The following is a 12,178-nucleotide window of genomic DNA, read 5'->3' as shown; positions in this document are numbered from 1 at the left end:
TGGTCACGTACACATATTATGATGTTCTAAAAGGGACACATTTCCGTTGTGATTATTATTTCAAAACGCCGAAAAAGTTATATTTGCGGCATTTTAGTAACCACGACGTTAGAAAAATTGTAGGTAACCTTGGTCAGTGATGGTGGTCAAAATATAAGTCAAGTGAACCGCGACGTTACAAAAGAAATCATGTTGTCTATAAAAACGACAACTTGTCCTTTGTAGATCACCAGCCGGTCTCACCAATATGGCGTCAAATTCGTACATTGTGCGGCTCTGTATTAGCTATCCAGTCTTTATATAGAGATCAGTGGTTCTATGATCCTGGGGGGGGGGGTGTTACAGATAATGGCCGGCCAATTGCATCCGCGGGGAACGGTAGACAGGTTTATTTTCATCAGGTAACAGGCCTCCGTTAAATCAAAAAAGTGTGTGGACGGATCGGGGAGCCAATTGGAGCAGCGGATATATCGCAATCAATCCGCGTTTATTTGGGTTTTCTGGTACAATGTTTCGTTTTATAACCAACACATGGCCTTTAACAAAACCTTCATAGAGTTAAGGGTAACCAGCACTTGATGAAGGCTACATTCGCCTGAGATTTAAATATAACAATCAAAAAAATAACACACAAGACGTCAATTAAATTTAACGAGCGCACAGCGGCGCACCATGTAATACGTACCAGTCAGTTTATTACGCAACAAAAGAAGAATATAAAATCATTCCAAATTTCACCTGCGCAATATGCCTACATAATATTGTGGAGCGAACTATCGCAACAACAACACTACCTCCTGTCAGAAACACCGATCCTCGTCGCGAACATTCGTGTGCCTAAAGTAGAACATTTGCTTCGGTGTCTGAATCAGTGTAATTAATTGAGGCAGTTTTGATGCTGACGTGCCTCCTTCTGGAGTGCCAATAATTGATCACTCTGTATGGCTGGTGCAAGCATGGCAGACACGCAGAGGATTCGTCTTGCTGGAGCATTTCTGATCATCCTGGGTTTGGGCGTGGGCCCTTTTGTAACATCTCAAACAACAGGTAAGTGAAACGTAAATTCTCAGCCAAGTCAATCACATGTCAAATCACAAGTCAATGTCAATTTTATGGAGAAACAGTGACAAGAAAATGCCATTGTAGAACTTCAAATTCAAACAGTTGTGGTCAATTCACTGTAACTTTACTTGAGGCTGGGCGACTTGGTCAATGGTTAGACAATCCGGCAATTATTGATGAAGTTTAAACCACAGCAAGCAGTGGTAGACTTTGATACCGTGTGTGGTTTTACTTTTCTCAAGGGGGGATACAGACCCGCCTGTCCGGTGGAGATTCTGCTTTGGGGGGCCGCGTCGAGGTGTACTACAACGGCGCATGGGGGACTGTTTGCGACGACAGCTGGGATATTCAGGACGCCCATGTGGTGTGTCGGTCCCTGGGATATCACTCCGCCCTCTCAGCCACGGTCAAATACGGCACGGGATCTGGGGATATCCTGCTGGACGAAGTCAGTTGCAGTGGGGATGAGGCGGACTTATCAGAATGTTCTCACAACGGCTGGGGCGTTAACGATTGTGAACACAGTGAGGATGTTGGTGTTTACTGCACAGGTAAGACAGAGAACTGGACCTTAGGTTGCCTAGGTTAGCTGCAGCCGAACGTCTCACATAAGGACATTATTTACTCAATAACCCACTCAGGCCCAGTTACTCAGTCAGGACACAGAACAATCCCTGCGAGTCATGGAAAATGGCTTTTAAGTCTCTACTTCAATCATACACAAAACCAACTTTAAAGCTCTTTCGAAAGAAAAAAAAAATCTTTAATACTCCTCTAAAAGTTCTTGTTACTCCTTCAGGGAACCTTATGTACCAATTCTGGCGAGTAAAGTTTCAACCGACAATCATGATATATTCACCAATCAAACTGAATTATTTCAAAGCTGTTTTGCCGAGTTGTAGATAGACAACCACCAATACCATTCTCTAATTCCAATGCTTCGCATTAGTTGAAAACAAAATCGTATGTTTGAAATGTAAGACGTTAAAGGTATAGTCCATCATTTGTAATTTGTGCATGTTGTTCGTTCGAAGCAACAAAAGTGCTCAAAATCTAAACAAGGGTGCTAAACAACTAACCTGATGAAGTTTCAGCTCAGCTTCAGCTGTATATTTCGAGAAAAACAACATTATAGGATCTCGATTTCCAATCAAAAGTTGCTGAATCATGTTTTGAATAGGGCCTGAATTCAGCGCCCGAGACGCATTCTCACTGAGCCGATTGCAGCTACGCGATGTTGCACACCGATCCAACGAATTATAGCAACCACGCGCGCGTGTGCGTCGTGAACGCTTGCGCGCGCTTCGCCTAATAAAAAAAACGAACTACAAACGGAAATTTCCAACGGTGCTTCTTAAGACGCACCATTGGAAAGGCCTTCTTTCGTTGATTTCTTCAAAATGACAGCTTGCCAGAAAGAATAATTTCACAGGGAGTTTAGTCGCATTACCATCTGCCAACCAAGTATGTTTTTCAACAATAATTACGTCAGTTAGTTTTTGGATAGCTGCAAATGACGGACTCTGGCTTCAATGCATGGAATAAGGGCTATGACGAAACAGCTGGTTTTAGGGCATATACAGAATAAATATTACAGAATTGGGCAACTCGAGAAAGTAATTGAATTGATTTTTTTCTGGGCTGGCTCTTGAACCAGCTTTAGTAGTCTAAGCTTGTCTTGTTTCAATCTAATTGTATAGAAACTGGCATCACGGGAGACATAGACATTCGTCTGGTCAATGGAAATTCCGACTCGTCTGGCCGAGTCGAGGTCTTCTACGGTGGTGTCTGGGGCACCGTTTGTGACGACAATTGGGATATTTCTGACGCCAAGGTGGTCTGTCAATTTCTTGGCTTTCCTTTCGCCGTGTCCGCCACCCGGAGATTCGGCCGTGGCTCCGGCTTGATTCTCCTGGACGATGTAGATTGCACTGGGCTGGAGACGCGATTGGAGGACTGTGGTCACGCGGGCTGGGGCCAGACCGATTGCACTCATCGAGAAGATGCAGGCGTCGTCTGCTCAACTGAAAACTCAGACGAGTCCCAGCCCTCTGAACCTTCATCTGCAAGCTCATCCTCTTACAGCTCAGAGGGTTCATCCTCTGAAGACGACACGGAAGAAGAATTACCTCCTGAAGAACCCGGTGAGTCTCCATTCATTTTATTTTTACGAAACTCAGATCAAGTAAAGACAGCTTATGTGCTTGGTCGTCTAGCCATGCGACAATTATTCTTTTGATTCCACAATTTCTCTTATAGACTTTTTACGCTAGATCACAAGTACGGATTGATACTAGGTCGTGTATAATGATGTGTTGCAGGAGGAGCAATGGGCCGAATTCATAAAAACTAGCAATTGCTTATAAGCAAAAGCAAAAGCTCATCAAGCAGAAGCAAAGTAAAAGCAATAGCTTAAAAACACATACATATTCATTTTGCTTTGACTAACAGCTTTTTCTGAAGCTTGCTTAGCAAATGCTTAGGTTCTGAGCAAAAGCGCTCTTCATCCAGATGTGCGCTGAGGTGTGCGTCAATGTAAACGCTTTTGACAGACACATGTTTTGCGTTTCATCCCCACACACTTTCCAAAATGGCTGCAGAAAGTGATGTTGATCAAACTGCTGTCAAATTTGACAAACATTATGAGTGCAGTCTTGGTTAACATTATAAAAAACCTTGTGCTTGCAAAGAAGTGTCAGCTATGCCAAGTAGTAAGGAAAAGAAAGCGAGGACACTTCAGGATGCCAAAGCATCAATTGCTACAATAACTGGGAAAAAAACACGGATGACTGACAAATAATGAAGAAGGTATAGCCAGCATGAAAGTACAGGTCAAGAAGAAAACAGACGCAAATCAAACATGGTCGTCTCTTTTAAAACGGGCATAGACATGACGATAACGGTTGATCTTATCTGATAAGCAGGAGCTCAAGCTACCACGTGAGAACTTGAAACACTACAAGCAAAATGCTTAACGACAAAAGCAGAAGCCTGTTTTATGTTCAATGTATACGTTTTTAAGCTATTGCTAATCTAGGAAGCATTTCCTTGCAAGAAACAAGTTGTTGCTTTTGCTTAAAAGTATAGAATGTGCTTGTAAGCAATTACTTATTGTTATATATAAAAATGTAAGCAAAAGCCTAGAAGAAGCAGTTGCTAGTTTTTATGTTTTCGGCCCAGTGTGTGCAACCAATAGGCACTTTTCGAAGCGTAAACTGCCGCATAATTCAGTGCAACACATATCGTCACTGCATAGAATGTCCGGTCTGGCAGCTATTCAGACAAGGTCTATCTGGCGACCACAACTCGGTGGTGGTACCTCGTTTGCATGCAGGTTATTTCTGGTGTAAAAGTGCAAACATATAATGTGGTACGGAAGATATCTCCCATTGGGTGTGGTATTAATTATGTACTATTTTATACAGATATGCATAAACAATTCTTTGATGATATACGTCTATCCGATGGAAGAGCCCCCTCTAGTGGCCGGGTCGAGGTATTCTATGACGGACAATGGGGAACCGTCTGCAATACTGGATGGGATTTGCAAGATGCCACTGTGGTCTGCCGTTACCTAGGTTACCCCGCCGCCATTTCTGCCGACCCGCAGGTCACTCCTGGCTCTGGACCGATTCATCTGATTTGGGTGGGATGCCAGGGGAACGAACACTTTTTGCATGACTGTTATTACGATGACGGCATCGATACGTCCTGCGACCATACCAGGGATGCTGGCGTCGTCTGCTCAACAGAGGGCTTACAGATATCCTACCCTTCAGGTACGAGTCACATTTGACCTCTGATGTCACACCTACGCCCCAAGTGACAGGCACATTTGCAGACCATCTACAACTGGTTTTAATATTTTTTCAGGGCGTCTTCTGTATGCATGCTACAATAATATCCATTACTGGGCGTTGACGCAAAATGTCACCTTAAAGTTACAAAGGATTATTTGCGTTTTGTACATTGTTTGAAGAATTAAAGGTGCATAACAAACAACCTGTTGAAGTTTAAGCTCAGTGGATACCATTCACTAAAAAAACAGAAACAGAGAAATCGTAGGCCCTTATAGACATAAATATAACTGGATTCCTTTGCTGACGCATGTAAATACTGTGAATATTTACTTAAACCACCTCAAATGGTTGTTTCCTTCTGAGTGATACCATTTCAGAGAGAATAATTTCACGGTATTTTGCTACCATTCCTATCTTTACTTTGAGCAAGGATGGTCTTGTTAAACAGTTGGTATAGGTTTCCTGGTAATTGAAAAATGTTCCTGGTGCCTTTAAGCTACACAATGCCGTAGCATAACATTTAAATGTTTAATCAAAGAGAGGTTGTGATTCCTAGTAGAATGCATACTTGGAGTAAACTGTTATTGCACAGAACCCGTATCCATGACAAACTCCAGGTAAGTGGCCCATAAAGACTTTTGACACCACAAATGAAATCCTTTGCGTAAGCGGTCGGTAAAACTTGATCACACCTCATCAAGCTGAAGTTTCATGGTGACTCTTTTAATGCTGGTAGTTTTATCCGAAGTAAACCGCGTGATTATCTTCTTTGACTAACAGTTGTTTTGTTGATCATTTTCTTTAGTTAACGAGACAATGTTCCGACTCGTGGGCGGGGCTTCTCCAAATGAAGGCGTCCTGCAAATTCGAACTTTTAACGACTCGACCTGGAGTACGCTGTGCAGCTCGAGGTCGGCGATACTACCGGGTGTCGGCGCCGACATCTGCAGGCGGCTTGGATACCCGGTGTTCTGTCATTCTCAAAACGATGTAGCTGTTCCCGATAGCGTTGGAGACTCCCCGTTCGTTAGAGTCGCTGATGACGAATGCTTCTTTTCATCGGTTGGTGTCCTCCAATGTGGTCTGGTGCCCGACGTAGGATACGCTCAGCCGTGTGCGGCTAATGAGACGCTTTGGATTTCGTGCGGCTCGGGTATTTGTTTTAATTTTCCTATTAATTTTCAACTTTGCTCACTAAAGTGTCTTCCATCTGATCCTCCAACAATGAAAAAGTTCGGCCTAGGATCATTACTAGACTAGTGTTGACTTGTGACGTACTTACGCCTGCGCAGTAGTAGCAGCGTCCAAACATCTAGAGCTAGTCAAACAATGGTCAAAACATCATCACGACACTCCTTGGTTCTAGCTCCCTGTTGCGCTTCATAATGCGTGCGGCTATCGGTAACCAGCGATGGAACCGTGCTCTGGGTACAATTACTAGTCGAGTAAAGTCAAATCATTTTGCGTTCGATTGAAGTTAAATAGAAACTGAGGTTTTTTTTTACCACATTCCATGCTCCAACTCGCTCCAAGTCGTTAGCGGTCGACTTAAGGATACTCCATGCGCGTAGTAATACTAATATTGGCTTCTTGTGTAGCAATCATGTACTCACAAGTGACGCTCCTGGCGCTCCATTATTACCCTGGCTTTAGCACGGCTGCCATTACGGCGCTAGCGAATTTCTTCCTACCAGGTACCCAAAATTTTACTACTACCGCAACCATTGGACCACAACACCCCACAGCACGTACCATGGATGCGTGTGCGCGTGATGCGATGCGTGGAGAAGTAGGCAAATGAAACTAAACGGGAGGCAGTATCCGCTTCGTAAGTTACTACGTCATCATACACGAGCACGCACCACTAATTACTAGCGCTTATGGGCTAAACGCGCTGTAGCGCGTTAACTTCAAGTTGCAATGGTTCTGTTCAAATCCGTGTGAACTACGCGTGGTTCAAGTTGAAGTGTCGTCAAACTTACGAGCCGGGTACAGTCAAGAAGCATGGTAACCAATAAGAATTAAGAATCACTGTGGGCGTTGCCTGACCTCATGTGTGAAAGGAGGTGAGGTCTCCAGTCAAGCAGTCGGCCTGCACAGTATGTTCAGTTGGCTTCAACTTGACTTTCCCCACGTTTTTTGGTGCTTTTCGTTGCAGATCTAGACTTTCGTCTGTCTTATGGCGTGCTGGAGGGCACAGGCCTTCTCCAGGTGCGTTGCAATGGTAGCCAACAAGCGTGGAACGCCGTATGCGGTGACGATTGGCTGACATCTGCGCATGCGCACAGAGCCGCATGCCGCTATCTTGGATTTCCCGAGTCAGATGTTGTTGCTCCTTATTCTCTGGCGGAATCGACTCTGTCGTCATTGATTCCTAGCCTCGTTCACGAAGTGGTTTGCTCTGGGGAGGAGGATGAGCTGAACGATTGTGAGATTACCCAACCGACTCTTGAACATTGCACCAACTACGCTGGTTTGAAATGTAGCAACTATAGTAAGTTAATGTTTCGATGTCTTTGTATTTCATTTCATGCAATTATTATCTCCGTCGACCTTGAATTACACCTTAAATTGTCTGCTGATTTAATCACTCAACATTTGTCACAATGCATGGTTCCTTTAAAATCGTTCCATGTTCAGTGTATTATGATTGAATCATTTTCGTTCATTGGTGTACCTTTGACCTTGGCCACGTATACTAGCAAGTCATTTTAGATAAGACGTTCATTATCATTAACTCCTCTACAAGATAATCCCTAAATCAAAGTGTCTATTATTTTTCCGTCACCAGCCGAGACGAAACTGGAGCTGAAACTCATCGATTCACAGTATCCAGCATCTGGAATTGTGGTTGGTCGAGTGAGGGAGACAGACGAGTGGGGCGCCCTCTGCGGTCATCCTTACGACTACCGAGATTCACAAGTTCTCTGCCGCCATTTTGGATTCCAAGAAAGTGTGCAAGTGAGCAGGGGATTTCTGAATGGGACCGTACCACCGAGCTCGACGCTTGTGTCGACAATCGGTTGTTTCGGCACGGAGACCGAGCTGTCCCAATGCGAGATGGTGTCGGATGTCGACAAAAGCTGCGATGCATACCAGTATCTGGAATGTCAAGACGGTACGCAGAGAAGACATTTAACGATGTTCATAGCTTGACTTGCGGTTTAAATGTTCTGCTTTATGTCACTTTAAAATGTCTCCTCAGGTACTAGGATTATATGAATTATCATACACGATTGGATGCTCCATAATTTTTAGTGTAAAGTTATTCAACGTTGCTCCTCATATACAAATTTAATGTCATAATTACATGTATTGTATTGGATATACATTAAAGTCAAACCAGCATTTTTCATAAATCAACAAAATACATACTCAAACAACATTAGGTGTATAGGTTCCTTCTAAGTAAGTATGCATTTTTTTTATTGAATATTATTCTTCTATGTACAGAAACAACAAGATTTGAGGCTCCGGCGTATCTGTGCGGTGAGCTCCACTACTGTGGATACGACTGCAACCAAGGCAGTCGCGATACACTCCGACATTTTAAGCAAAATACTTGTAAGTGTGACGACTCATGCGCCTTCTTTGACGACTGTTGCTATGACTACCACTCCAGCTGTCGAACTCCTCCCGATGGGAGTGAAATTACCATCAACGGCGTGGATCTGCACTACTACGCATGCGTCCCGTTAACAAGTAGAATATTAAGCGAAAGATTCGCAGACTTCGGGTTTGCGTTGGTGAGTGTCTGCCCAGACGGATGGGTCGACAGTGTCGTGAGAAGGTCCTGCGAGATGGCGGCTGCTGAAGATGACTTGCTTGGTTCCTTGCCCGTCTACATCGAAGAGGGGGCCGTGTACAAAAACCTCTTCTGTGCAATTTGCCACGGGGTGAATACCCGGGTCCTGAACACCTGGAGCATCGACACGGAGCGATGGGACCCAAACAAGTTGTGGATCGATCCGCCGCTTGATGGTGAATTCGGGTCGGCCCGTTCTTGTCCAATTACATCCGACAGATCTTGTGTTGGGGAATTTCTCAACACTTCTTTAGAGGCAGCATGCAATGACTATTTTGCCCCTTTTTTTAAGAGTAGAATTTTCTACCGTAACCCGCATTGCGCCATGTGCAAAGGGTTGCATTTGCACCCAAGTGACAGTTGTGGTAAGCAGTGTACTTTGTTTTGCAGCAGTACTGAGAACTGGAAAGAATGTAGATCTGATTGCGCACGGGCGCATGCGCCTCCGACCATAGCCAGGCTTTTCGATTTTGAGTGGGGCAGTGATGAGAACTCGGCCTGTGAGCCCGGGGAGCTTTACGATCCTTTCCTGGGCAAATGCCGTGTTGTCATCTGCGCGTCAGGTGTAAGGGATGAGGATGGTGCTTGCATTGAATTACAAGCTGAAGATGCAGAGTTGCCTCCCTTCCCGATCCCATACCAAGAGCGATCTTCCTTTATCGTCGATGATGGCTGCGACGCGCTCGTCAACCTCGATATGGGTCCGGATGTCTTATACTGGCAAGTTGTCCAAAGCGACACTCAGACGGCCAGACCTACTTCTGCGAGTTGGTTCGAAGTATCAATTATAGTCAGAAGAGTCGACGCCAACGTCACTTCCAGCGAAGGTTTTTTCGCAAAGTATGGCAATCTATCCAAGGCACTGGAACTTTGCAATGTCGATACCGTCACATTGTACTCCACCGAAGGCGCACTGTTGCTAGCACAATTTGACAGCTGTGTCAACGCAACAGTGGAAGCAAGCGATGTTTTTAACTTTAACATATCTAATCATACTGAGCGAAACTTCAAAATATTCAACTCTCTCAGCTGGGCAAAGGGGGTTTCAACCTATCTGAAAAACACCACAACACCGCAAGAATGTCTTGATGTCATCAAGTTGAGTTGTTTTCAAGTTTTGACCTTGTATCCTGAGGAGTATGAGTTTCAGGGAGCTTCATCCATCGTGCATCTATCGACACGAAAAGAATTTGTGTCGAGAGAATATGTCTTTTCCAAGACGGGAAAGCTGCAGTGTGCGGTCCCGTCGACTGGACTGATCCCGTTTCATTTGCCTTGTGGATTGTCTCTCTAGTCTGCAGCTTTCTATCTCTCTTTGCATTGGCAGCCACCTTTGTCACCTACTGCGTGTTACCAGACCTGAGAAACATGGCCGGCCTGTACACGATGAACCTCGTGGTGGCGCTCTTTGTTGCCATCCTTCTGCTAAATTTGGAGGGATTTCTCGATTTGGGAAAACAGGCCTGCATAGCGAGCGCCTCGCTGATTCACCTGTCCTGGTTGGCTGCGTTCTTCTGGATGGCGACGTTGTCTTTCAATGTGGCTAAAACCTTTGTTGGTACGGCTTTTCATAGGGGAACAGGGAACAGCTATCGGAAGTTGCTGGCAGTCATGGGGTTAGTTTGGGGTGGTGCGTTGCTCATCGTATCCACCTGCCTGGTCCTGAGTGTCTGCAGGTGTACCAGTCTCCCGGCCATCTACAGTGAGGCATCACCGTGTTTGATTGCCAGTGGAAACGTCCTGCTCGTCGTCTTTGGCGGTCCTGTGGCAATCTCTCTGCTCTTCAGCATCACTTGCTTTGCCTTGATTGTCAACAGTGTGAGGAAGGCCAAGAGCGATAGCAAGATGGTACAGAACAAAGGACAAATAAAGGAGATGCTGAATGAGGCAAAGATTTATGCAAAGGTATGCGATAACTGTTTTTTCTTTTATTATAAACAAAAACTACCAACTTTGAGCGTTCCACAATTTAGCTTAATAATTTGAATGTTTTCGGAACTTTAAAGAATTACCTTAAAAAATGGTTTTATCCCACCATAATGTTCAAACGAATACAGCGTGTGTATTATACACTCAATGTATCATGTTGTTATCTCCAAATGTGTCTAACCTATCACAACATATATAGGGAGTTTTTCTTATTTGTGGGGATGAACTCCTCTTCAAGGTGATGTTCTAAATTGAGAGTGTTCTTGTTTGATATTTTATTCTCGACAGCTTGCCTTTATTTTCGGGCTCACGTGGGTTATTGCCTTTGCCGCCGAAGCGGTGAACCACGTGATCTTGAACTACATCAACGTCATTCTCAACACTTCGCAGGGGGTCTTCATCTTCCTGGCCTTTGCCATAAACCAACGCACGAGGGCGCTGTGGCGGAAGAGGCTTCCTTGTTTTGCGAAGACCAAGACTGGATCTTCGTTGGGATCCGGATCCAGCTTCCAGACATCGAAAAAATGTACCGTTACAGAAATGGACGGTGCCTCACGAAAAGCCACAGCATCCCCCGAAACCAAGATGTAGAATTCTAGAACCAAAAGTCCAACTATAGGCCTACAGTTGAATTCGAGTGATTAGAGTTCTCACGCATGGACCATACTATATAAATATTTTCCCCAATAAAATTACTTCAAACACTACGTAGCCTCTTTGATTATTTTTTTTCAGTAAACATAATGGGCAATGCCGTTAATTCGGTCGTACATAATTTTATAGGACACTTTAAACGTCGGCTTTTGCCTGAAAAGTGAAAGTGACACATCACTTGTGACTAATGAGCAGAAAATAAACTAGGATACCATCACCTTAACGGCTTGGTACCTCAAGTGCTCAGACGCACGCAGAGAATTGGATTCTACCATATATTTTTATTTTACCCTTATGTAAATCTTAATCATCTGTATGATAATCTACGTCTTTAGTGTTCACATTTCAGCAGTTCAATTGTTTCGCACCGGGTATAAATTGTTTTATTTCACTTTAAAGATCATTAAATTAGCTATGGTTTTAAAATAAAAAATGTACATGTAAATAAACAATAGTTAAAAAGGTTTTGAATTTTAAGGATAACAGCCACAGGCGCGGTTCTACGGGGGGGGGGGGGGGCTAGGGGGGGCTGTAGGCCCCCCCCCCCAATTTTTTTTGTCTAGCCCCCCCCCCAAAAAAAAATAAATTCCGTAAAAAAAATATTGCATTAGCAAAAAGAAGGATTGTGATGTACATGCGAACGGTCTCCCCTAAAGAAGAAATAGCCGTGACAAGGGTGCATTAGTTAATATAGTGTGAATGATTTTAGGATTTTATTGGCGCTCCCCATTGAAAATATGGCATGAGCCCCCCCCCCCCCCCCCCCCCCCCCCCCCCCCCCCCCCCCCCCCTTTTGATTTTCGGAGGCCTAAGTGTCTGGAAAAAATAACCGGTAAACATTTCAGCACGCCTCCCTGAAAAAAATCTGGATTCACCGTGCTAGCCCTCCCAAAATATTGGTTCTAGAACCGCGCCTGAACAGCCATTA

General features: G+C 44.3%; 2 protein-coding genes across 2 annotated transcripts; both read left to right on the top strand.

Annotated features, from left to right (window-relative positions):
• The first annotated feature begins 710 nt into the window (after positions 1 to 710).
• Positions 711 to 9,984, top strand: LOC119724730 (deleted in malignant brain tumors 1 protein-like). The gene is made up of 8 exons (XM_038195919.1): positions 711 to 1,047; positions 1,305 to 1,613; positions 2,763 to 3,206; positions 4,488 to 4,841; positions 5,668 to 6,015; positions 7,021 to 7,356; positions 7,654 to 7,980; positions 8,316 to 9,984. Exons 1-8 carry the CDS (start codon positions 942 to 944, stop codon positions 9,959 to 9,961), a joined length of 3,870 nt encoding a protein of 1,289 aa, XP_038051847.1. The 5' UTR covers positions 711 to 941; the 3' UTR covers positions 9,962 to 9,984.
• On the top strand, positions 9,945 to 11,759 carry LOC119724732 (G-protein coupled receptor Mth-like). The gene is made up of 2 exons (XM_038195920.1): positions 9,945 to 10,572; positions 10,885 to 11,759. The coding sequence occupies exons 1-2, from the start codon at positions 10,036 to 10,038 to the stop codon at positions 11,185 to 11,187; spliced, it is 840 nt and encodes a 279-aa protein (XP_038051848.1). The 5' UTR covers positions 9,945 to 10,035; the 3' UTR covers positions 11,188 to 11,759.
• The last annotated feature ends 419 nt before the right edge of the window (positions 11,760 to 12,178 follow it).

Source organism: Patiria miniata, unplaced genomic scaffold (genome assembly GCF_015706575.1).
Source record: "Patiria miniata isolate m_02_andy unplaced genomic scaffold, ASM1570657v1 HiC_scaffold_18, whole genome shotgun sequence".
Taxonomy (NCBI): Eukaryota; Metazoa; Echinodermata; class Asteroidea; order Valvatida; family Asterinidae; genus Patiria; species Patiria miniata.
Note: the sequence above shows the minus strand (reverse complement) of the source record. Positions and strands in the feature narration are given on the sequence as shown.

What these genes read in the sequence shown, in the direction of transcription:
- LOC119724730 (XM_038195919.1), top strand. Translation starts at nt 942, where the DNA reads ATGGCTGGTGCAAGCATGGCAGACACGCAGAGGATTCGTCTTGCTGGA. An exon ending in TTGGATTTCGTGCGGCTCGG is followed by an intron (nt 6,016 to 7,020) that starts GTATTTGTTTTA and finishes TTTTCGTTGCAG; the next exon opens with ATCTAGACTTTCGTCTGTCT. An exon ending in GTATCTGGAATGTCAAGACG is followed by an intron (nt 7,981 to 8,315) that starts GTACGCAGAGAA and finishes TTCTATGTACAG; the next exon opens with AAACAACAAGATTTGAGGCT.
- LOC119724732 (XM_038195920.1), top strand. Translation starts at nt 10,036, where the DNA reads ATGGCCGGCCTGTACACGATGAACCTCGTGGTGGCGCTCTTTGTTGCC. An exon ending in AGGCAAAGATTTATGCAAAG is followed by an intron (nt 10,573 to 10,884) that starts GTATGCGATAAC and finishes TATTCTCGACAG; the next exon opens with CTTGCCTTTATTTTCGGGCT.